Consider the following 24,784-nt stretch of genomic DNA (forward strand, 5'->3'; position numbering starts at 1 on the left):
TGAGTGGGCCATTACTGAGACATCCCGGTGACTATTTTTTACTTTAAGTCCCTCCTGGGTGTGGTGTTCTGTCCCATCTAGTGTCACTGAGACCCTTAGAGAAAAAGATAAAATGAGTCTGCTCTACAGCTTTCGCTAACAGCCAGTTGGCTTTTAGCTCAGGCAGTAGAGGCTCATGCACTAAGCTGAATCCCAGGTTCAATCCCAACAACCGTGGTCTGTCAGTGTTACACATACATGCAATATAAATACTTTATTCCTTAAATATTACTCATGCATACATCTCACAATGATTATGAATCTTGACAAGTTACAAGCTTTCTCTGGTTACCTTAAAAACCTCTAAGGAAGGAGATTCCACCACCTCCCCAGGTAACCCATTCCAGTGCTTCACCACCCTCATAGTGAAAAAGTTTTTCCTAATATTCAGCCTAAATCTCACCCTCATGGAGCAGAGGCTCTGGAATTTCTGTGCATAGGCAATGTCAGAGGCTGAATATCACAGGGAAATGATTCAAAGGGATTGGGGTGCACCAGTTGTTAACCTGCAACCTGAAGTTAGGGCTGGCATAGCCCAGAGGCGAGGACTAAAAGGCTGGTGGGCCAGGAAGCTGATGCCTTGCTACCACAAGAAAGACTCCCCCTCATTGGAGGCAGGGGTAACAAAAAGTGACTCTCAGTCCTGAGTACCTGAAAACCATCACAACAAGTAAATCTTCTAAATAGTTTGAGTTAAAATTAATTACAAACTGGGTCATTTAAAAAATTTAGGATCTTTGTCACTCTTTTTGTCCTGAATTATCCTAACAATGGAATAATGCAGAAACTTAACACATTCTTTATAGTTAAAATTAACTGAAATCACATAGGTGATATTTTAAAAAAAATTGGAAATAAACTAAATTATTAAAAATGTATCATTATTAAAAATGTATCTAATTATTATGATTGTTTTGGCTACACACAGGCTCAACTAACTCTTAAGTGGACCCTATATGTCAGAGATAACTCAGCCAATCACCACCCTTCTTCTACAGTTAATTTCCATACATTTATTTTGGATGTAATGAATTAATGATATGAGGAAGATTAGACATGTATTGAGAGATTTCAAAGTGGATTGTGCTTTCATTGCCCTTTAAAGATTTTGTCTGCATCTTAGCTTGGACATCAGTTTCTGTTGGGCTCCGCATGCTCCATTTCACATTGAAGCATCACTCCTGGTGAAACGAAGGTAGGAGCAAAAGGGGAACCCATAAAACACAGACACCTGGGAGTCGGAGACTAGGCTATCTTTGCCTGGCCCTTCTTTACAAAGCACCAGTCTCAGAAACACAGTTTCTGAACCAATAAATCAATTGTAAATTAAGGCCAGATTAACCAGTATGCTTCAGCTGCTTTGCACTACTCTGACAATGCAAAATATCTGTAAACCCAGTTTAACTGACTACTGTACTCTGGCTGGTTTATACTGCTTTAGCATATCAGTGAGTCTGCCCTTAAAAGTTAATTAAAAAAAAATTATTTAAGGCTAACACTTTGTATCTTCAATTAATTGGAAATATTCTATGGTTACATTCTTGTGCGTTTCTTGTTCATCTATGAAATCTTTAATTTAAAAAAAACTAAGAAAATTCCTAGACAAAAAAATGGAATTAGGGTTGAGAGTACACATCAGTACCTTAATGGTGAAAAGCTTTACAGAAATGTTGTAATTATTCAAAATCCAAGCATTACACACCCAGGCAATTTAGAGATGAGGTTACAGTTAAAAGAAATTAAAACTTCTTAAAATAAAAAATACAGAGTTAAGACACCCAAACAACCTTAACTCTACCCTGTAGTGATCCCATGAGGAGGGGTAAAAAAGGGGAGGGAAAATCTAACATTTAAAAATCAGTTTCTTCCAATCTAGGCCCAAAATCATTAAAATGCCTTAATATAATGTGACAAGCAGAGTGTATTAATATATTTTATTGGACCAACTTCTGTTGGTGAAAGAGACATGATTTGAGATACACAGAGCTCTTCTTCAGATCGGTGTAGTTTGAAAGCATGTTTCTTTCACCTACAGAAGTTGGCCCAATAAAAGATATTACCTCACTCACCTTGTTTCTCCAATATCCAAGGGCGAACACAGCTACAACAACATTTCAAACATTAATATAATGTGTGTGATTATTGCATGAATTTCCAATGAAAGTATAGTTTGGGAAATAATTACAACATACTTGTTATGTTTTTCATCTTTAAATTGCTAATATATACTGTGAACCTCACTCCACCTTAACATAGGTTTTGCCAGGTAATATGTAATGTATGCATCTTTACATATATTTGTGTATAAATGGGCATGAACAATCTCATATCTATATGTTCTTACATATATAGTGGTGATAAGCTTGTGATAAATTGCCGAACTATGGGATAAACTATATTTATTGTCCATTTTTGACAGTTTGTCCTGCACTCTGTCAGCTAATCCATCTCCTCTGAGATGCCTACTACTAACATTCAAAATGGCTACAGTTTTTTTTAAAATCCTGCCAGATAAAATTTCTTTCTCTGCCCAAACTGTATAGAAATCCTCAAATATAATTCCTGTATCTCCCTGCAAAAAAATGACTCTGGATGGACAACAATCAGTACTGAACCAGATTTAAGATCCGATAACTCAGGGTATTTGGGGCTAGGAATAGGAGCGTAATATCATTGGACAGGTCATCTCAGTTTCCACTATAGTATGTAAGCACTAGCTTCTAATCCTGCAAAGGACTGAGATATTGGACCTTAATATGCTATTTCTCATTAATAGAAAAGCTATGTAGACATTTTTAGAAGATTTTCAACTGGATTAATTATAATTTGCCTCTTATCTGAGGCCTGTGCAGTTGGATTAATGGCAACTCAGGTTTTACAGGATGAAGGCTACAAAATGTAGCATAAATTTTAAAAACTTGCTCAAACATGGGTAAGATAGGTATTTTGCTAAGTATGTACATGTAACTCAGGTTAATGGGTCTGACGAAAAAGGGAGCCAAACTTGTTGCTGGGTAGATGAGAGATGGGGAAGACTACGGTATGCGCACCTCACCAAAGTGGAGCCTTCTGATTGTAAACTCTAGGGTATAGAAGGCTGACTAAGAAAATTTGATAGGGGATGAGAGGAGGACAGCTCTGTCTGAGAGAGCACGAGAGATCTCCTGAATGTCTGTCTCTGCCTGAGGCATTTTCTATTTTGCCCTGAATGGGGATTGCCAAACTACTTTGGGGGGAGCACAATAGGACTTAGGGGGCCTCCTCACTATTTTTATGTTTTGGGGACTTTTTCCACTGTGAATAACACCTTTTGCTGATGCAGAGAGGTTAGCCCCCTGGGAGAATTGACACTAGGATTGCCCTGGAGTATCCAGGAATTAAAGATTTAATTTTTAATTAAAGATTATGTCATGTGATGAAACCTCCTGGAATACGTCCAACCAAAATTGGCAACCCTAATCGATACTCTCATCACCTTGTTGCACTCAAGCACCTTCCGGCCTTCAATGCCTCATCAAGATACGTGGGTTCCTCCACAAAACGGTAATCCACAAGTATGGAATAAACTGGACTTGTGAATCCAGAGAAATCCACTCGGAGGGTTGTGTTATTTGTGGGTTGTATGGTATTACTGCTGTTCCCACTCTAAATCCTCCATCTTCTTCCTTTTAATGTGTCCTCTATATTTCCCTTTATAAATAAAGGGTACCTTGATTGATGGTTCATCCATTATGGAAGTGTCAGAGAGTATACATATGAGGTACCAGGCTAGTCATAGGGATGAGTACCCTTCAGGGATAATCAAAACCTTATAGGTAGGAAAGGTAGGGTTCCTGGCTACCATACATAGTTGGATGGAAGCACCACCCATTAGTGGCTAAGAACTCAAGCCATTGAAACCCACTGCAGCCAAAATAGAGAGTAACAAGGTAAGGGCTCCTGTTGATGATAGCTGCCTTTAGAGGTATGGTGACCCAAAAAAGCCTCCTTACGTACATACTCTAATATATAATGGTGTGTTTAAAGATTCCCTTTGTACATGTTTGGGATGGGTTACATGAGTAATGAAGCTTTCTGCCACAGTTGGCAGAAACAAGGGCCAGGTTCAGTATCTAGGGGTTCCTTTTCAATAACACAATGCAAAACCGGCTCGAGCCCCCACCTAGTGACCTAGGACAATTACATACGTCCCTCCTCGGTGCCTCTAAGAGGCAATACTTCCCCTCTCGCAAGCACAGAGTCTGAGTGTAGCAAAAGCCTTCTAATAAAGGAGGAAAACAATGCGGCATTATGTTGGGGAAACACCACAAACAGGCTTCATAACACAAAACATGAGCAAAAGACCCACTCCCAAGTAAGTTACGCAGTGTCCTTTTTCCCTCAGGGTCTTAAATCCAGCAACCCACAAGTCACCCAACTCACGGTTTCTGTCCTTGGTCGGTGCAGCCCCAGAGTTCAGAAGTTCATCTGCAGAGTTCGCCTCCCAGCTTCGGTGGAAGGGCTGGGGGGAGGCATAGAGGAACCTTACATGCTCGGGCCCTCAACGCATAGAACTCTATGCGTAGAACTGCTCGGGCCCTCGACGGCTGATTGCCATGCCTCTCTGGGGGTACTGCCTCAGTCCTCTCCACCAGCCGTTTCACTAGCCATGCCTCTCCACCGGCCAATTTCAGCTCTCAGTGATTTCAGCTGTTAATAGGGGAGTCTCACTGCTGGTGCACCTAGATAGTCTTATTGCAGCAGAACCACTAGCCCAAAGTAGGCCTAATGCTTAGACCTAGGTATCCATGATTTCATCTCTATGGCATGTAACAAGACTCCTAATTGAGTCTAAATTAGCTCTGTTATTACACAGTGGAGAGAGGAAGGGTCAAGGTGATGTTTGGGACCCACACTACCAGGTACAAATACCTGTCCCCAGCCTCTCTCAGTTCACTGGGCTTTGGAACCCATGTCCTTGCCTAGTGAGTGCTGCTTAGTTGAGGGTGAGTCCCTTAGTCATAAAATACCAAGTACAGATCTACTGTCCTTGATTCGCATAACCAGGATAAAAACCCTTTATTACTCCTGCCCCAATAACAAAGAGACTGGGGATCCCACAGCAGCCAAAGTGACCACAGCTCACCACCAGATGTCAGGGGAGAGCTCATTCTGATTCTGCTTACATCCATATATAATGTGGACATCCCAAATGTATATAAACATAACCTGAATACCAGAGCACCAGTACCTATTTTCATGTGTACTCTGTATTGCCTACATACAGGTCTTGCCTAAATGTGAAAGGCTACAATGACATAGCTGCAGTGTGGCTGCTGTGCTGCTATAATGCTTCAGTGTTAGCCGTTCTCCCATCGGTGATGTAGGTTATCCACTGCCCCAAGCGATAGTGGCAAATTTGATAGAAGAATTCTTCTGTCAACCTAGCACTGTCTATACAAAGACTTAGATTGGCTTAACTATGTTGCACAGGGCTGTGGATTTTTCACACCCTGAGTAATGTAACTGGGTCAATCTAATTTTCTAGTGTAGACCAGCCTTTGGATAGAGATCAAAATACTTATAAATGAAATATAACTGACTTTGTACAAGGACTGAGATATCTTTTTTGTACTGTAAGCAATAATACTGCATTTGCAGGAGAATAGCTTATTCTGAAAGTCTTTTGAATATTTAATTTCTAAAAAGTTGACATTAAACACTTTTCATTGATTTATTTGTAAATGTATACAGTATAAAGCCTCTTGATTAATTCTGAACTCCTGGATTCCTTTGGACTGTAACACTGAGGTCTTTAATATAACTGAAACTACTAAAGGGCTTTTTAAATTACATGACCTCTTCTTTTGATAATGCTAGCCTTCGTCTTATTTAGTTGCTGTGTGCTTTGCCCGTTGATAGCTTTTACATTTATTGTAAAACAAATATAGTACATCACAATATGAGTTTTTGCCAGCTCTTTTTGAGTAATTAGCAGAAAAGGCCTTGTCCAACAGAGCTTAAACTGGTACTGATCCAGCACAGTTATGATAAATGCCTGTAACATAAAGACACAAATTCCAATTGTATCCCATTTTCCTACACTTCTAAAACCCATGTTTCAAACCGATTTCTAGTGTGTTGTGTTATATTTATATTGCAGCCAACTGAACAAAATACAGCTGCTGCTTGCTAAGCAGTCAAGAAAAGTTTTCTTTCTTTTAAAAAGAAAACAACTTGTTCTCCCATCTTCTGTTTTCTGTTAATATTTTCTGATTAAATTATGCTGATATTATTTGGCTATCCAAATCTGGGTATTGCTTGGACTTTGGTTGTTAAGAAGGGGAGCGTTGCATCCCAGAGAAGTGTCAGGGCTAAAGCTTACAGTTTGAGAGAGAGGCCCAAACAAATACTTAATTTTTTTGTTTTTTGATAGTAGAGGACAGCAGGGCCCACCCCAAGAACAGCGAGGATTTAACTCCTACCAGACTCGCTGCTCCTTGTCTTTGAGCAGCATGAGGGAGGGAGGCTTTAGCCCAATCCTATGACAAAAGGACAGTGTGTGTTTGTGTGTGGAGGGGATCCTCTCTTGCTAACCCAGCAGGAAGTCTGTGAATATGTGGCCCTCCTTCCATCCCCCTACCATCCCAGCAGAAGGCTCGCTATGGAGAATGCCTAATTTTGGCCACCCCAGCAAAACCCACCCTTGCAATAACAGGGACTCAATACACAAAGCTCTGTTGCTGGGAGCAGCAGACAGTTCAAAAACAGGGACCATTTCTCCAGGGGAGGGGTTGGCAGGCCCCCATAGGACTTCTTTGCTGATGGGGTTCGGTATGGCATGAACCATTAGTGACCAGAGAGGACCCATCCTTAGCCACCCAGTGCTGAACAGCAGCAGCCTTTTCTTCTGCCCTGTAGTGACCCCCAGAACCACATAATTGTGATTTACACAGTTTAGTGTTTGTGGTCAAAGATTAAATCAAACTGATTTTTAAAGATACCTTAGTTCCCCCCACCCCATTTTATGGCTTCATTATGTGGCAGACTTAATTTGGATGCTCTAAATGTATATTTCCATATTTCAACATATTTTGATTTATTTTAAGATTAATCTTAAGTCTTCATTTAAGAACTCATAACACTTGGTTTTAGGATAATTGCAACATCCTAGTAATATATATATTTTTACTCTACTTACTGATACGTGCTCTTAACCTTGACTTTAATATTAATGTATTTTTTTCTGGGAATTTCCTTGTGTTTTGGTAACTAAAAATGTCATACACAAACACTAAAGGAGATGCTAAAATATAATATTACCATGAAATATTTCTAATGATTTGATGATATGAAGTAACCTCTTTAATTTTTATGGCCATACTCACCCATACACCTTGGTTGCTTTATACTACTCTGGAGAATCACAAAGCACACACTACTCTACATTCCTCTGCAATTCTTCCCCTCAATCATTCCTCCCTGGTATCCTTCACTCTCTTCTACACATATAGACACAGTTTTCCCCACCTTCCTGAGCAGATGTGGCAGGTCTAGTAGCTTTTGGGAATTTTTTTTTTTTAAGATTAACGGTAAGCTTTTGCCATTATTTTTTAATAACGGAAAGTTTATCTGTTACCAGATGCTGATGCATAAAATCTCATCAGTAGAATGTCCTCTAGACAGTATTTGGTCCTGCCATGAGGGCAGGGGACTGGACTTGATGACCTCTCGAGGTCCCTTCCAGTCCTAGAATCTATGAATCCTTCAGAGAAACTCATAAAGAATTGCCCTGTTTCAGAAAGGCCTTCATTTTCATTGTTCTTAATGGGACTGAAGCCATGGGCTGCTCTTGCTTCTGGTGTCATCTTTCAAAATGGCTACCACCTCCCTCTGTTCCCAGTAGGAATGAAGCAAAGATGCTCTCAGGGCAGATGATGGTCCCCTATGCTGAGACAAGGCAGAAGTTGGAAGGTGTGTAGTGAATGAGGCAGGGGTCTGCAGGAAGAGAAAGTCAGGTCTGATGGTTAAGGCAATTGAATGCTACACTTGAATATTTCTTTATATCCCTGCCTCTTCCAGAGAGTTCCTATGTGATATTGGGCAAGTCACTTAAAGCAAACTTTTCATAGGTGGTCATTAATTGTGTGTTCCTCATTTTCTGGTTGTCCAACTTGATACCTGGGGCTGTGAATCACAGAAGTGCTGAGCAATCACATCTGCAACTGAAGTCAATGCAACTGAAGTTGTGCTTTAAATGTTTAAAATGCTGCACAATGCTTAGTATTTGAAAAATCAGTCCATGGGTGCCTTAAATTGGGCACTCAAAATTTACAGATACTTTTAACCCTAATTTTGCTGTTCTCCTGTTCCCTATCTGTAAAATGAGGATAGTATCACCCCCTCACCTCACAGAGGCTGTAGCGAGAGGTCTGCCACCTTAGGGACAGTAGGAGCTGGGGGCCAGCCAGACTTATTCCGAGGCAATGGACTATTAAAGAACAGGTGCTTAGGGACTGATAGTCTGAGGAGAAGATCACCAGGCCCAGCTGGGAATTGGAGCCTGGTGACTGAGTAGTGGGGACTGCCTGCTGTAGACTATAAAGGAAAGAAACCTGGAAACAGGAGGGACCTAAGCCCAAGTGATGGGGGTCTGTGAGCTTTAGAGATCAGCAAAACATTTAGGGAGTAGACCAGCTCCTACACATGACCAAAGGAAAAGGACCTGGTTTACCTGTTGGTTGTAAGTTAAACTATTTTAATTTGGGGAACAAAAAACCCACACTGAAGAAAGGGGACTGAAATAATGCTACTGATGAGTGTTTCCGCCTGCTTCCAGGTGTGATGTGAAAATAAATTCCTCAGATACTGTAGTGATAAGCACTATATAAAAGCCCAGGAGGAAATTAATAATTTGAGTGTTTGACCTTGCAACCTTAATAATGTTCTTTTGCGAATTTAATATATAGATTTTTAGGTTATAGGTTTTACTAATTTAAACAAAAATGGAATGGAGGAAAGGGAGCTCTCTCCACAATAGCTGTTCTTTGCTACTTGCTTCTCTCTTCTGCGTTTTCTTTTCTTAGCTATCTTCATCACATGTATCTCCTTCCACATTTTAAAGCACAATCTCAATGATGCCTTCCTTAAGTTCTTCTGTTTACCTGCCTTATCCGGGCCAGTTTAATTTTCCCTAATGAGGTGCCTGCTATCTGTCTGGCTTAAGTACAACCCAGAATTCTTTGCATGGCTAAGTCAAATGGCTCTAAGCTGCCATAGAGTTCTAAGCCAAAACACCACTTGCAGCTACAGGTCATTATGGGAAGTTATAACTAGTTATTTTTAACTAGTTCATCCGTAGAAGTGTGTTGTCAGTTTCCAACTGGAATGTGCTAGCAGGAGTAGTCAGGGGTCAGAAGCACCCCAGGATAATAGTCATAGCACTTAAATGAGCCAAAGTTCCGGGACTCGGAAAATCATGGGGCATAGGTGAGCACTGGAGGCAGGTACTGGCTATGCATCATCAGAAAAGCCCCTTCAAAACAGAAAGCCAATGAGGGGAGCAAGAAATGGAAATAAGCAAGTCTCTAAAATAAAAAATAAATTTGAGGTAGGCTGAGGAGATATAATTAAATGGTCAGGGAAGAAGTCTGCAGTTGAGTGTGGAGGCAAAGCTTAGATTTTAAAATAATAAAACTGTAAAAGTTATTGCATATTGTCTGAAAAGAATGCTGATAATTATTTTTAAACTTGAGAGCTGTCAGTACATTTTGTGGCAATACCCATTTCCAGTCTGATTTGCTGGTTTTACCTTGTTCCTCCAAAATACAGGATTGAAATGTGGATTTCTAGGGTAACTAATTTTGAAGATAAACATAAAAAGTCACTTGTGTTGACTTACTGATGATGATTTAAGTTCCTAATCACATTGTGATTTGAGGAAGCTAAATAAAAAGAAATAAATTTGGGAGGTAGAATGGACAGCAAAGATGGTCTTCTGTGATAGAGGCCTGTGTATTCTCTACTTCCTGCTCCCTCTTTGCTCTCTGTCTCGCTTACCAAAATGTGTGGTGGTGGTCTTGAAGTCATTTGCAGCCATGTTTTCAACATAAGTATGTGTAGGGTGACCAGATGTCCTGATTTTATAGAGACAGTCTCGATATTTGGGGCTTTTTCTTATGTAAGTGCCAATTACCCCCCACCCTCAGTCCCAATTTTTCACACTTGCTATCTGGTCACCCTAAGTATGTGTACAGTGCCCTTCAAGGCTATACATCACAGCCTACCCACTGCCAACTGTTGGATAGGGAAGCAAGTCAACTGGCACCATCCAAAGAGCCCAGAAATGAGAATGAGCCAAAACATCCATTCCCAAAGCTTTTTGGAAGAAATAAAAGGTGGTGGTGGAGGGAGGGGAGTTACAGGCAATTTCTCAACAGACATCAGATGAAGGGAAAGGAAGGGAGGGTGACGTGTCCTATGGAGGGCATGCAAAATAAAGAAATTAGATGGATTAGATAGGAAATCTAAATTTTGTTTGGGTTCTCTTGGACTTTGGGGATTCATATGAAGTTCCAAATAAACCACTAGGGCAAAATTAAATTTCCCATTTTGTTTGCTGAAACTACAGGACACTAAAGCTGCTGGTCCATTCCAATTCTACATAGAAATATCTGAAAATTAGGGTTTATACGTGGAGTGTGGGGCACAAATACAGTCCTTCACTGTAGAATGGTTTCCACTGAGTCTTTGGAATAAAACAAGTGAAACAGTACTCATTCCTTAGAGGACAAGTGAAACTTTTAGGCTCCAGGTCTGTATAATATCACAAACACCATTATGAGATCACTCAAGTAATTTAGAGCTAGCTAAAGAGCTTTATTCATCTCTGACACTGGGGTAAATTAGTATATCTCTACTCATTTCAATGGAGTTATTTCTGATTTACACCAATGCTAGTGAGAGGTGAATCAGGACCACATTTTCTGAATTTGATCCCAGGCCATATTATTATTATTTTATTTATTTTATTAGGCTTTCAAATAAGAAAAACATATTATTTTCATCTATTTATACAAACTCCAAATTGCTGTGAAATGCTTTTCCATTCCTTTTTGCTAGAAGCAGATAGTTACTGAGATTTTTCTGCTACAGCTGATGAGGCAAACCTTTATAGAGATTTTGGCAGATATTACTCCTGCATATAGAAGAATAGATAATGCACTTAGAAAAAGCTCTCGGGACTCCTGTGAATCTTTTTATATCAACTAATAAATCTAGGACATCTTAGCTTGACAGTCCACTAATTAAAATTCACTAGCTGAAGTGTCTTGTTTATAGAAAAACCTTTGTCTGGGTCATTAGCTTTTAGAAACATTTGTAATCTTCCAGGAATTTGATTCCACTGGTAAAGCACAGGGGGCTGCTCGCTGGCACTTAAATGAACAGTGGAATACTTAAGTATGACACTATGAAGTAAAGATATGAGGATGGGGTTGTTGGTTGAAGTGCCATAGCAATGAAGGAATTGTCCTAGAGGCTTTTACAATGTATAGCTGAAAAGTTACAATAAGAAAATGACTGCTCCAAACTGTGATAAAAACTTGCATTAAAAATGACGGTCCTGATTCTGATCTGTCATGTGTTTGCACTTAGGTAGTCCTACTTACTTCAGTGGGAATCACTCCTGGTTTAAACCTTTGAGCTGAGACGAGAGCCCACCCAAAGTTTTGATACGAAATTAACTGTTGAAATAGTTTAACCCTTTGGTGATGTATACAAAGTAGTTCTTCATTAATTCTCACTTTTGTTTCACTAAACCACAAATTTAATGCTGTACCTCTGACAATAGGTCTCAACTCCAGCCAGTATGGCTAAGATAGAACAGCCACATGCTATAATGAAATATTATCTGAGTAAAAGTTTATTATTTTTATAAAATATGCAAGATTAGAAATCTGTACAAATTTTAGTGGCCTGTTCGATATTGTAGCCACTTTTATGAAGAGTAAATTGAAAAACAAAAAAAAAACAAAAAAACTGGCACTTTTCAACAAAGTATGTGATTAATGTATGTACTTTTAATCGTGTTTGCTCATTTTCTTTTTTAATGCACAACTTTCAATAATCCACAAGTCTCAAAGTCATCATCATGAAGTAGTAAAGTTCTGCCATAAACACGTTCTCCCAATAATTAATTTAATTGGTAAATAAAAATGCAATGAAGAGGAAAGGAAAACAATTAATGGAAATGACAGTAAGTGGTCAAAATAAGTAAAGAAGGAATGACAAAGGGGAAGAAGGGGAAAAGTTCAGAGTAAAGGAAACATGAACTAGACAGGCATGGAAGTGCCCAATCAGATTATGTTTTTGGCTCTGAGGAATAAAAAAAGTTATTTATCTCACAGTTTTTAGAAGATGTGAGGAAGAGGATAAGACATGAGGGGGAAATGACCAAACAGATTGGTTAGGAAGCAACTAGCCTCTGCCCATTATTCTAGCTGTGTTGGATAAGTCTAGAGATAGACTTATTATTATTGAGTTTTCCTTTTTGTGATTGAGGGTTTCATCAAAGGAAAATTCTCCTCTGGGAATTTGCTGTTTTAGATTGCATTTTTAGGCTTGACAATTCAACTTTTTAGGTAACTATTAACAAAAATTGTGAAACAGATGATAATATCCTTCAGATTACATTAACTAAACCTAAAACAATTTCCTTTGCTTCCTGGTCTTTGAAGAATGAAACAATAATACTAGGCTAATGTGATTAAAGTGGTTAAAACATAAAATGTGACTTCTATTTAAACTGTTGTAATTTGGATTCTAGATATGCCTTTTAAAAATAATCCTCTAGTTTGTCAATACATTTTTAATTGCTATTCTTTTAAATATAGGTGCCAATATTTTGGCATTTTGCTCGGGTGAAACCAGCCAGGGAACACTTATTTACCAAGCAGCCCTATCACCAAGGCCCTAGCACTCTGAGGTGATTTGGTCCTAAAGTCAGTGGCAATCTCCCTGGATTCTGACACATTCTGGTAGAATTCTGCTACAGATTCAGATGAATTATACTGTAGATTTTTATTGATTTAAGTATGAAAATGAATAATAAAATCAGTTTAATAGCCCCTGTGCTATTTATTTCAGTATTAAATTCCGTTTATTTGTAAAAAGAACAGGAGTACTTGTGGCACCTTAGAGACTAACAAATTTATTTGAGCATAAGCTTTCGTGGGCTACAGCCCACTTCCACACCTTCAAATTTCAGTATGCCACAGATTGCATACTGCATCATAACAGTTGTTGGAGGGAGCTGGAGGGAATGGTGAGCTTAATGATAGGCTCTGCCTTTTATAGGCAGGGCCTTTGGAAGTACAGCTTCCATTAGGAGGAGTTTCCCTTTGTTGAGGGAAAGCACTAGTTATATTTCCCTGAACATAGGAAACCCTCACCCACTGCAGTCTGAGTCCCAGTAGCTCTGACTATAAAGGCCAGCTTTAGTATGCATGTTGGTCCTTATCCTGGGAGGAGAAAGCAGGGTAGTGGCTTTTTCCTAGGATTGGTTGACAAAATGTAGTTTCCATCAAATTTTTCCATGGGAAAAAATGCCCATTTTGGCCACACAAAAAAAGTGACTTTCTAATGGAAAACCTAAACAAAAAAAATCATTTTGAATTCATGTTTCTGTTTAAAATGTTTCATTTCAACTTTACATTTTGAAACAAAGTGGTTGAAGAATTTTGTTTCGAAATCAAATTTTTCAAAATATTTTTGTTTGCAGTCTTTTGAATTTGGCTGCTTCAGGGATTAAAACAAACATCATAGCAGAATTTTCCATGGGATGTTTTCTGACAAGCTGTACTTTCCTGACAGATCCTAGTATGCTGTAGGGATTTGGAGGGCTGGATAGCAGTAGGCTCCAGACCATGGTAGAAAGAGGTATGGGCCTGATGCCCCCTTACACTCTCCCTTGAAATTGATTTAAAGGAAAGGGTGATAAAGGCTAGGCCTCCTCTACAAGAGGGTTTCCAAAGGTATTTTGGAGGGTGAAGGGTGAACAGGTGCAGTTAACTTGAGGGTGATATAGCAGGAAACTGGGGATAGGGAGGAGAAAAGGACATAGAGTAAATGGTTGGGACATAAACATTCACAAATACTTGAAGGCTGTAAACAATCAGAATGGAGATAAATTATTTATTGGATGGAAGGTATAAGTAGGAGTAATAGGATGAAATTAAGAAAGAGGAAATTTTAAGCTAAATATCATGGAAATTTTCCTGACAAATCTATTAGCCAGTGTAATACTCTCTCAAGAGAAGTGGTGGAGGCCTAATCAATTAGCACGTTTAATACTGGACTGAACAAAACACTAATTAAATGTCCAGTAGGGAACAATCTTGCACTAATAAGAAAATAAAGTTAGATGACCCAATGAGATTTTTCTACCTCCAGAGTACATTATTCATTCCCTGGAGCGTGCCCTTGGTTCTGGAATTTTGCTATCAGCTAAAGTCCAAATTTAGTATCTTTTATAGGATGTGGTTTATCTATATCTTTCTTTGTCCAGTGTGTGCTGGGAATTATGTCAGTGGATCTGGCTTGTAAGAGAGGGATGGGTTAGTTTGGTTGACAGTTGCTGGCAATAGATTGTTATAAATTCTGAGGTGTATAGCACAGATCACCATGATATCTGTAAAATAAACAGTTTAAATTTTATAGTATTATTTTTATATACCAACTGCATTTATTTTATGAATCAAAGTTGATTGTTTGTAGGCATATGAAGAATACTTTGAAGATGGCAATATATATATATAAAGAAAATTATATAAAATATTTGCTATCCACCAGGCTTTAATTTGCATGTAATTTTAGTTGTAGATGTTCTCAAAACTTTACATCCTATTGATAGTTCTACCATTGTTGTAAATCACGAAAGCCCATAGAAGAAAACTCCCAATATTTTTACAAAGCAGTGAGTGTATACCATCTCTCAAGAATCATTTGAACTTGAATCTGTGATCTACGACAGGAGCTCAAGCAGAAAATTGTGAAGAAATTTACTATTCAACAAAAACATGCATTTTAAGCATGCTTTTCTTGGCCTAATTCTTAGAGCAGTTTTGCATGTAGAACTTCTATAGGCTGCAGAATCTGATCCATATTTGTTTCTGTTTTGACTAGTAAATGAAAAAAAATTGCCAGCAATTCAGCACTGTGGTTAGTAGAGGTACTTATGAATAATGACAGTTGAATTAAACCCAACTAAACCACCTCATTAACAAGGAAATAAATGAAGGTCAGCCTGAAGATATGGCACTTCGTGGAGACAACTCCAGACAGAGGTCAGCTCCTCTGAAATAACATGCTTTGCCAAAGTTCCTGATCCCGGCCTGCACAGAATTAAAGTTATCAGTATAATTTCCTGTACTCAGATGGTTTATTTCCGAGAAAATATATTGGCTTTATCGACATTCTTTGTAATGTTTGCTCGTGAGGGAAGGTCGTGAGAGAGGGGTACAAGGTTAAGTGGGAAAGGCAAAAAAGAGGGGGAGGGGTAACAAAAGGAAGTTGTAAAACAAGTTGATTAAGTCTAGTTTTGTATGAACTTGTTTAAATAGATTCCAAACACCAAAATCTATCTTAACTCTTCACATAGCTTTGCTTGAGAACAGAAAAATGAAGTGGACATACGTTGGAAACATATTTAAGTTTTCCTTTCTCTTTGTAGCCTCTTTAACATACTGTCCTGAGAAATGAGAGATGTGGGAAATTGCTGCAAAGAGTAGTTGAAGAAAGGATAGCAGGAAAAGGGAGGAGGGACAATTATGAAGCACAAATGAATGAAATAACATTATTTAAGCTTTCAAGGACTTTAGAGAAAAAGGATTAAAATGATTGCAGGAAAATACCTAAAATGCTCTCAAAAAGAGTAGATGGGGAAGATATTTTGAAGGGAATTGAAGGAAATATACACACAAATAAAGTCAGTTTCTTGTTTCTATTGACATCAATGGCAAAACTTCAACTGCCTTCAATGGGAACAAGATAAGGCCCAAAATAAGTGAGAGCAAAACAGTAGTAGCATGAAAATGTTAAAAACTGCAAATGAAACTTATCTATGGTAATTCCTGTAATTAGTGAAGGGGTTTTGCTTGTTAAACTGTATTATATCCCACCTTTGTAAAGGAGGGAAGCAGCTTTTGGAAACCATGAATGAAAAAATGAAATGAATAAGTGGATAAACATTTTATTACAAATAATGTAAAATAAATAGAGTCAAGTCATGTAATGAAATAGAGCCTGATCTGCAAAGTTCAGATTTGGATCTAAACTTTCCCATAATTTGGGAGCGCTCCAATCATGGGTTCCAGATCAGGCTCATTATAGAGATAAGCTCAGGCCATGAACTTGGACCTGAATCTGAACTTTCCCAAAAATTGAGAACTTTTGGATCTGAGGTTCCAGTTTGGGCCTCTCTAACAATATATGTACCATTTTGAACCAGGGGCCACAGACTTTTCACATGAAACATTTCTGTCCATTTAAACATTTACAGTTCTTTTTTACTATGAGATTGAGTTTGCACAGAGAGAACAAAATAATGCTAGTGTTACTCTTAAGCCCAGATCAGAGCTCATGATCTCATTTAAAGCAGCTTTGATCAGGGCTGCCCAGAGGATTCCAGGGGCCCGGGGTCTTCGGCGGCGGGGGGCCCCGCTTCGGCTGTAAGTCGGCACGGGGGGGTCCTTCTATCCCGTAGAGGAAGGATCCCCCGCCAGCGAAGACCAGGAGCGAAGAAGCTCCGGGGGCCCGGGCCCCGCGAGAGTTTTCTGGGGCCCCTGGAGCGAGTGAAGGACCCCGCTCCAGGGGCCCCGAAAAACTCTCGTGGGGGCCCCTGCTTGGCCCGGGGCCCGGGGTAAATTTCCCCACTTGCCCCCCCCTCTGGGCGGCCCTGGCTTTGATGGATACATAGCTGATTCTGTGATCAAAAACTTGTGCCATCAGGAGAATCCCACATGCTTCCATCAGGGAGGGGTTCCTTTAAGTAGGAGACAACACCAAAAACTCTGGAATTTGACAGATTTATTGCCACAGTTACAATATTTACTTCTAATTTAAGTATCAGAGGGGTAGCCGTGTTAGTCTGGATCTGTAAAAGCAGCAAAGAATCCTGTGGCACCTTATAGACTAACAGACGTTTTGCAGCATGAGCTTTCGTGGGTGAATACCCGCTTCTTCGGATGCAAGACTTGCATCCGAAGAAGTGGGTATTCACCCACGAAAGCTCATGCTGCAAAACGTCTGTTAGTCTATAAGGTGCCACAGGATTCTTTGCTGCTTTTGTAATTTAAGGGCTCCCCTAAGCTGTAAGACAGGAAGGGATGGTTTCATTAAAGACAAAGGATCCATCTTCTACTAGAATCCATGAATTAATCCCATGAGGAATGTTTTGTTGTACAGAGAGTTTTCTATCTGTTGAGTTTATAACGTTCCACAGTATTATCACTTATAGTCATTTTTTGCCAAATGAAGGCATGCCAGGTTTTGTATAAAACTTTAATTGTGTGAAGGCAGCATTTGTCAATGAGGGTAAATATCTTTGTTGACCATGTGCCAAATTCCTTTGTTGTCAAAGTTAATGGATTTACACCAAGAATTCATTTGTCCCAGTGGTAGTAGATCAGATCCAGAGCACAGACTTGTATTTTTTATAACAATATGGATTATTTTAATTGTTGAATACAAAGCAGTATATAGCTACTGACAATTTTTACACCAGTAGCAAACTGGTGCAGACACATATGATAATTTGATGAACAAATTCCAAAGAGTTGCTATGTTTATAAATGCCAAAGATCAAATTCTATATCCAGCCAACAAGTTATATATGTAGTGGAGTGTGTGTGTGTGTGTGTATGTAGGGATTTACCAATACTTGCATGGATGTATGTGCGCGCACATTTTTTGCATCTTAGCCTACCCTTCCTCCAACACCCAAACTGAGGATAATTAGAAACACTATCTAAGTATCAGCAAGTGAGCAGAGAACTAAAAGTACGGTCATGTACTCCAGTCAGACTCTTATCTTCGTAGGATAAATAACTTATAATAATGTAGTTATAAAAATAAAAAAGTCTCAGTATGCTGAGGCACACTATCTTAAACAAAATTAAAAAAGAAAAAAAGGTGAAGAACACACAAAGCTAATTTAATGATGCACCTCATTCTAATAACATTTGGCATATCAGTAATCAAACCCTCTATTGTCCTCAAATAGGCTGGTGGAAATGAGAAAAAAAAAGGGCACATGAATTTGGCAGTAAAAAAGCAAAATGCTGACAGTGGATCAAGGCTTAGTGATATCTGTTCAAACCATATTATATGTAGGTTATGCTAGGACATCTGAGAAGCCACAACTTCATAGCGTGTATATTTAAAATTCCCTGTGCAAAATGAAGCATCCCAGCACAAACATTTTTTCCATGGCTATCAGCACCTATAGAATCCCTTCTCTGCTCTACCTCCCCCCCATCATTTCTAGTCACAAATAACATCAGTGTATAATAAGCTTTGACAATGAAGAGAGAGGCAAAGTCATAGTACTAATCCCCTGGATGTAATATCTTGCTGCATTAAATTTCACACTATCTTGCATAATACATACTGAAATACAAAACAGATCACTGGAAAAATTGCTAATATTAAAACTTTGGAATTAATTACATCTGTTGATGTTTGTTAAACCATTCAACTTTGCATGCAGAAAGGCAAATGGCAGTGGTTAATTGAACTACCATAAATAGTAAAATCCAAATATACTAAATATTAATATATATTATAATGAAGCTGCTGAGCAGTATTAAGCATATGACAGTGTGAATCTGCTACTGCTTTTCCAGGTCCTGACTGGAAGGTGATAGCTCACCAGGAAGGGAAGGTTCAGTGGAAGACTTATCAGGGTAGCTAGCCCTGGTGACAGCAGAGGAACTAGAGGCTGCTGATTTGACTGCACAGCTGGGGTCTCTTGGTGTACGAGTTGGCACATAGTGTAGATAAGAATATGCACATCTTGTAAATAAACAAATTACACCAGACCGAGGATATGACATAAATTTATCCCTAGTAACAGAAACTAACATGTTGTAAGGCCCCCAAAATAATGTCCACTCAGCTGAGGGGCAAAATTATCAAAACATATTTTTTCCTTTCCCTCAAAAGATCATCTTCTATCTCCATTCTTTACAGCAGTTGTTTCTTTTATGTCATGTCTAAAATTCTACCACATACTATTAATTTTATTTAGCATCAACTACTCAGCTCTTTAAGGCAGTTCGCTGTGCACTCCTGAAAAATATATCAAAAGTTCACTGTGAAAGAGTGGCTGGGTAAATACTGTTTGTGTGTATACTTGTCATCCTTCAAGCCTTTCTTTATCTTACAAATGTTTAGATAGTTTCATGGTTTAACAGAAAATTTACACTAAAATAGTAACCCTTTATATTTCATTGATATCTTATGTGCTAAGGCCACATCTTCTAAATACTAATGCATGTGCTTAATGTTGTTAGAACTACTCTCACACTTAAAGTTAAGTGTGTATGTAAAAGTTTGCAGGACTTGGGCCTAAGTCACCCTCCCATCTATCAAAGATACACAAACCTATGCACCAAATGAGCATAGGCCTGGGAAACATCTAGTGATCAAGAGAAAGGGGGAAAGGATATTATACAGATGATCTCTTTCATAATATTTTTCCATTTTCTTCTAGATTTGACTCAGTTTTTTTACCATGGCCCAGGGGATGGTTTTCTCTTCAGTTGAACAGTGTCTCCAATTCAGTATTGCAGATATCTGACATTTGGCCATTTGCCAGATTTGGCACTAGTGCCCTAGCCCTAGATACAGACTACAAAGGTTTTGTGCAAGTTTTGTTGTTGTTGTAACTTCCTGCCCTAGAAGAAGCATTCAGGGAAAGCAGCATTTTAATCTTGTCATAGGGTGACAGAAATTATTCATCTGTCACTGCCAATAGGGTTGTGTATAGACAGGGAAGTAATGGTTCAGAATTGTCATGTAACATTATTTTGGAGGATGGCTACTTGAAGGTACCCTTCAAATATGGCTTAACCATGAAAAATGACATAATAAAAATCATATATAGGATTTCATATATAGCTCATTCTATAGCTTAACCAGCTTGGATGCTCATCCTTTTGAGGGATGGGGGTCAGAAAGTCTTCCAACTATATGTATATATTGCTTTCTTCTGTCAAAAACTATAGTTTGATTGATGTGGTTGACGAGATTTGACAAACTGTCTAAATGATATAACCTTCTGGGTCATAAAATTTACATCAAACTTGGAGTAATGCTTCTATAAACATAAAGTGACACACCACATAGCTAACATGTTCATGCACAGTGATTCTGTGATATAATGGCTTAATATGACCTTGCTTTAGGCAAGCTGCTTGGTGAGTGCAGAAGAATATTCAATGGTTCTTATGATGAATGACTTGCATTAGATGAACATGACATTAACTTGTCAGCAGCTTAACTTACAAAAAGTCAAAGGTTTATTTTCACTTCCAAATACCTAAGACAACATCAATTTAAAAAAAAAATTGAGATAGAGAGGAGAGGAAAGGAAAGAAAAGGAAACTGTCTTGGTATGTGAAAAAATGCCAGTTCATTGACAAACTAATCCAAGTAGGACACCTAAGGGAAGGATGATGTAAGACTCAACATATGTGTGCTCTATCTGTGCCAGTTTAAAGTTCATTTTGCTGCTTTGATTTGTCATTATATCTGATGATCTTAGTTGCTTAATAAAATTATTAACTAGTCTCCAAAATCCATGCCAAATCTTGCTTCCTTTACTCGCATCAGAAGTCCCACTGAAGTCATTGGGAGTTGCACATGCAAAGAGAATCCAGGATCTGACCCTTACTTAAAAGCATGTATACTGTTAACTTAGAGGAGTTTCAGATGAACTAATTACCCCAAAATTCATATTTTGAAGGACTACATCATTTTAAAGCCAAATATGGATACAATAACTTTAAGAAATGAAGTGCTGTGCTATTTTTCCCAGCCATTTTCCTTTTATTTTGCCACAGACCAATCCTTTACACAGCTAAATACTCTCTAGGCACCCATAGGTCCCATAAGAATTCCAGCATAGGTTTTACTGCAATGCAGTGGCCAAATTACCTTAATGCTGTACTACATAATTAGCATTGTGCCTCAGTAATAGATTTTAAATTGGAACATAATATTGGACATGCATTGCCCCAGCTTCTCAATTAATTAATGTATAATCACATATTTACTGAAATATAATCGTTTTTAGAAGTTATTCATGTCCTTAAATGTATTTGACAGCCAATATTTTCCTACATGTAAAAATCATTAGTCCTCCTTAAAGACTCAGTCCACACTAAAATTAATTTTTTAAAAGTAATCCAGTTTTCAAGTTATCCAAGTGCAAAATATGTACCTGAAAAATCAGTTTGTTTATTTTTCTAAGGAAGGATCAAAAACACTGAATATTAGGATTGGAAAAGGTACAGGATTTCTATGGACTGGAAATTCTATGCCCCTTTTTTACAGTTTTTATGCAAAGTAAATAATCTAAAAGCATGTGAAATCCTTTTAATTTAATTTTTCAAACCTCAAAATTAAAGATCAATTCATGTTTAATTTGAGAGACAGGCTTAGATTTGAGTTTTTTCTTCTTTTATCCAAACCAGTTGACTCAAATCTAGTCAATCAGTGTTGGTAAGTGCAAAGTATTGCACACTGTAAAAAATAACTCCAACTATACATATAAAATTATGGGTTTTAAATTAACTGTTACCCTCAAGAAAGAGTCATTGTGGATAGTTGGAGTCATTGTGGATAGTTCTCTGAAAACATGCACTCCATATGGAACAGCAGTTAAAAAAAAGCTAACAGAATGTTAGGAACCATTAGGAAAGGGATAGATAATAAAACAGAAAATATCATAATGCCACTATATAAATCCATGGTATGCCCACACCTTGAATACTGTGTGCAGTTCTGGTTGCCCCATCTCCAGAAAGATATATTAGAATTGGAAAAGGTACAGATAAGGGCAACAAGAATGATTACAGGTATGGAACAACTTCTTTGAGGAAAGATTTAAAGGAATGGGACTATTCAGTTTAGAAAAGAGATGACTAAAAATAGGGGTTATGACAGAGATTTATCAAATCATTAATGAAGTTGAAAAAATAAATAAGGAAGTGTTATACCCCTTCACATAACACGAGAACCAGGGACCATCTGATGAAATTGATAAGCAGTAGGTTTAAAACAAACAAAAGGAAGTAATTCACACAACAAACTGTCGACCTGTGGAACTCATTGCTGTGGGATGTTGTGAAAGCCAAAGTATAACTGGTTCAAAAAAGAATTAGATATGTTCATGGAGGATAAGTCCATCAATGGTGTTAGTCAAGATGGTTAGGGAGGCAACCCTACGCTCAGGTGTCCCTAAACCTCCAACTGCCAGAAGCTGGGACTGGGCGACAGGGGATGGGTGACTTGAAATTGACTTGTTCTGTTCATTCCCTCTGAAGCATCTGAAGACAGGATACTGGGCTAGATGGACTATTCATCTGACTCAGTATGGACATTCTTATTTTCTTTAAAGATCTCTAGATTAATCTTCAACTTTCCTTGGCAACTCCTCCCTCCACTGCTTAATGGTTTTTCTAGTAATACAGTTTTTCCAATAACTGGGCTATATTTCCTACAATGCAGCTGCAGCCCATTGCTGCTACTTTTGTTCTCAGCGACAAATGAGAATAATTGGTCTCCCTCCTCTTTATAGATGTCCTTATATATATTTGTAGATATTTATCTTGTTATTTCTTTATCTTTTCTCTAGGCCAATGGTTTTCAACCTATGGTCCATGGACCCCTGCAGGTCTGCAGACTATGCCTAAGGGGTCCACGAAACATTGTCATTACCATAGAACAGTGACTTCAACCTGGGGGACTGTAGACTATGTCTAAGATTTCCAAAGGGGTCCACAAATAAGAAAAAAGTTGAAAACCACTACTCTAGGCTGAACAAACCCAGTTATCTTACCCCTTTCCCCTTGGGTCCTATTTTCCAAACATATTAAAAGATGATACCGCTGTCATGTTAGACGGATTTGGTATCCCTCAATCTTGCAATTAGTTTTACAGTCTTAGCAGAATGGTGGTCTGTTAATGTTTCTAAAGGGGATTGTGGTTGTCTCAATTTTAATCTCTCTCAGGATGAACTTTTCACCATGGCACCTCTTATGAAACTCAGAAGTTCTTTATAAAAAGTACTTATAGTCATTTGCTATCCATTTTACTTAAATTGCATAGATAACAATTTTGTATTACAATTGTAGTTATTTTCATTATTGCCTTGTTCTGGATAAGAGAAAGGATTCTCATTTTTTTCTTTACATTTTTTTTAAACCCTAGGACATTATTTTTAAGGACCCAATTCTCAACCTCTGTGTTCTCTCCCTCACACACACACACTCCTGTTAAGTGTCCAGACACCTGGCATGGGGCTGCAGTGTGCATGCACAGAGGCAGAAATATGGATGCTTAAGGAACTTTTATGGCAAAAAAGTAGGTGTTGAGTGAGTTTGGTGCTTACGGGGATCTGTGAATCCCAGTGCGGCCTGATTCTGGGATTTAGGTGCCTTAGTCCTTTTGTGATTCTAGTCCTGAGCCAAACTTTTCTATATATATGCCTTTAATAGGCTGTCCAGTTTTGAAATTTGGCTACTCAAATAACTACTACAGCACAAAAATGCACTGTGTGCATTATCAAATGTCCATTTGAGTGTTCAAGTGTAGGATTTGGACTGCCTACTAAGCATATCATATATGAAAATGAGGTCCTCAGTCAAACTCCTCCCTTCAAATACATCCTGCTTTATTCACCCAAGAAATAAATGTGGTGCTTGAGAAACTAATTGTTATGTAGGTTTTGCAATTTGTGTTGCAGTCCTCTGATTAGATGACCACAGAAACACATGTAGAAATGATGTTAAGATGACTGGTATTTTTAATTCATCAGCTCATTTTTAAGTCATGTGACATTTTAGACTAGTGACCATGTCTAGAGCTGAGTGAAAAATTCATCATGAATAATTTACTTGATGAATTTATCCTCTCTTCACGTTCATGAAATGTCACAAGTAGGTTGTGATTTCCATGACTTTATTTATTATAATTATTTATTCAGTACTTTTTTAAAATTGAAAGGGGGTAAAAACCTTTCTGGATTTCTCAGACAATTGCTGTGAGTATATGAAACGTTACTGTGTTGGTTAGCTCTTATTGGTCAGACAAGTTCAATGCTTTCTGTTCCAGGAATGGATAGGCATAGTTTATATTTAGGAGGAGCAGCTATTGGGGTTTCCCATGTCAAAATAAGCATCATGGTGTTATACAGACAAAACTACACAGGATCTTTTCAGGGGGCAAGACAAAGATGCCACATTTATTATGATAACAATCTGATTTATGACCAATAACTAATATCTTAATCCTTATACACACACATTATACCTAATACCTATACACACACACACACACACATCCATCAGATGTTCTGCAGCTGCTGCATAGTTACCGGTCCTGAAGATAGCTTAAGTTCATGGCTTGATTTTGCAGCTTGGGTTCGTAGCTTGTGGCGGCTAACTGGCCAGGAAAGCCGGGCACAAGGACGAGCTGGATCTCT

At 38.4% G+C, this 24,784-nt stretch overlaps 1 protein-coding gene across 1 annotated transcript in view; it reads left to right on the forward strand.

The window, feature by feature from the left end:
• LOC123361802 (ephrin type-A receptor 6-like) overlaps positions 1–19,005 on the forward strand; it is a 328,870-nt gene extending 309,865 nt beyond the window's left edge. Inside the window, exon 4 of the mRNA XM_045001950.1 lies at positions 18,921–19,005. Within this exon, the coding sequence (XP_044857885.1) occupies positions 18,921–18,988 (68 nt within the window). The 3' untranslated portion in view covers positions 18,989–19,005. The remainder of the gene's footprint in view (positions 1–18,920) is intronic.
• The last annotated feature ends 5,779 nt before the right edge of the window (positions 19,006–24,784 follow it).

The sequence above is a fragment of the Mauremys mutica genome, chromosome 1 (genome assembly GCF_020497125.1).
Source record: "Mauremys mutica isolate MM-2020 ecotype Southern chromosome 1, ASM2049712v1, whole genome shotgun sequence".
Lineage (NCBI taxonomy): Eukaryota > Metazoa > Chordata > Testudines > Geoemydidae > Mauremys > Mauremys mutica.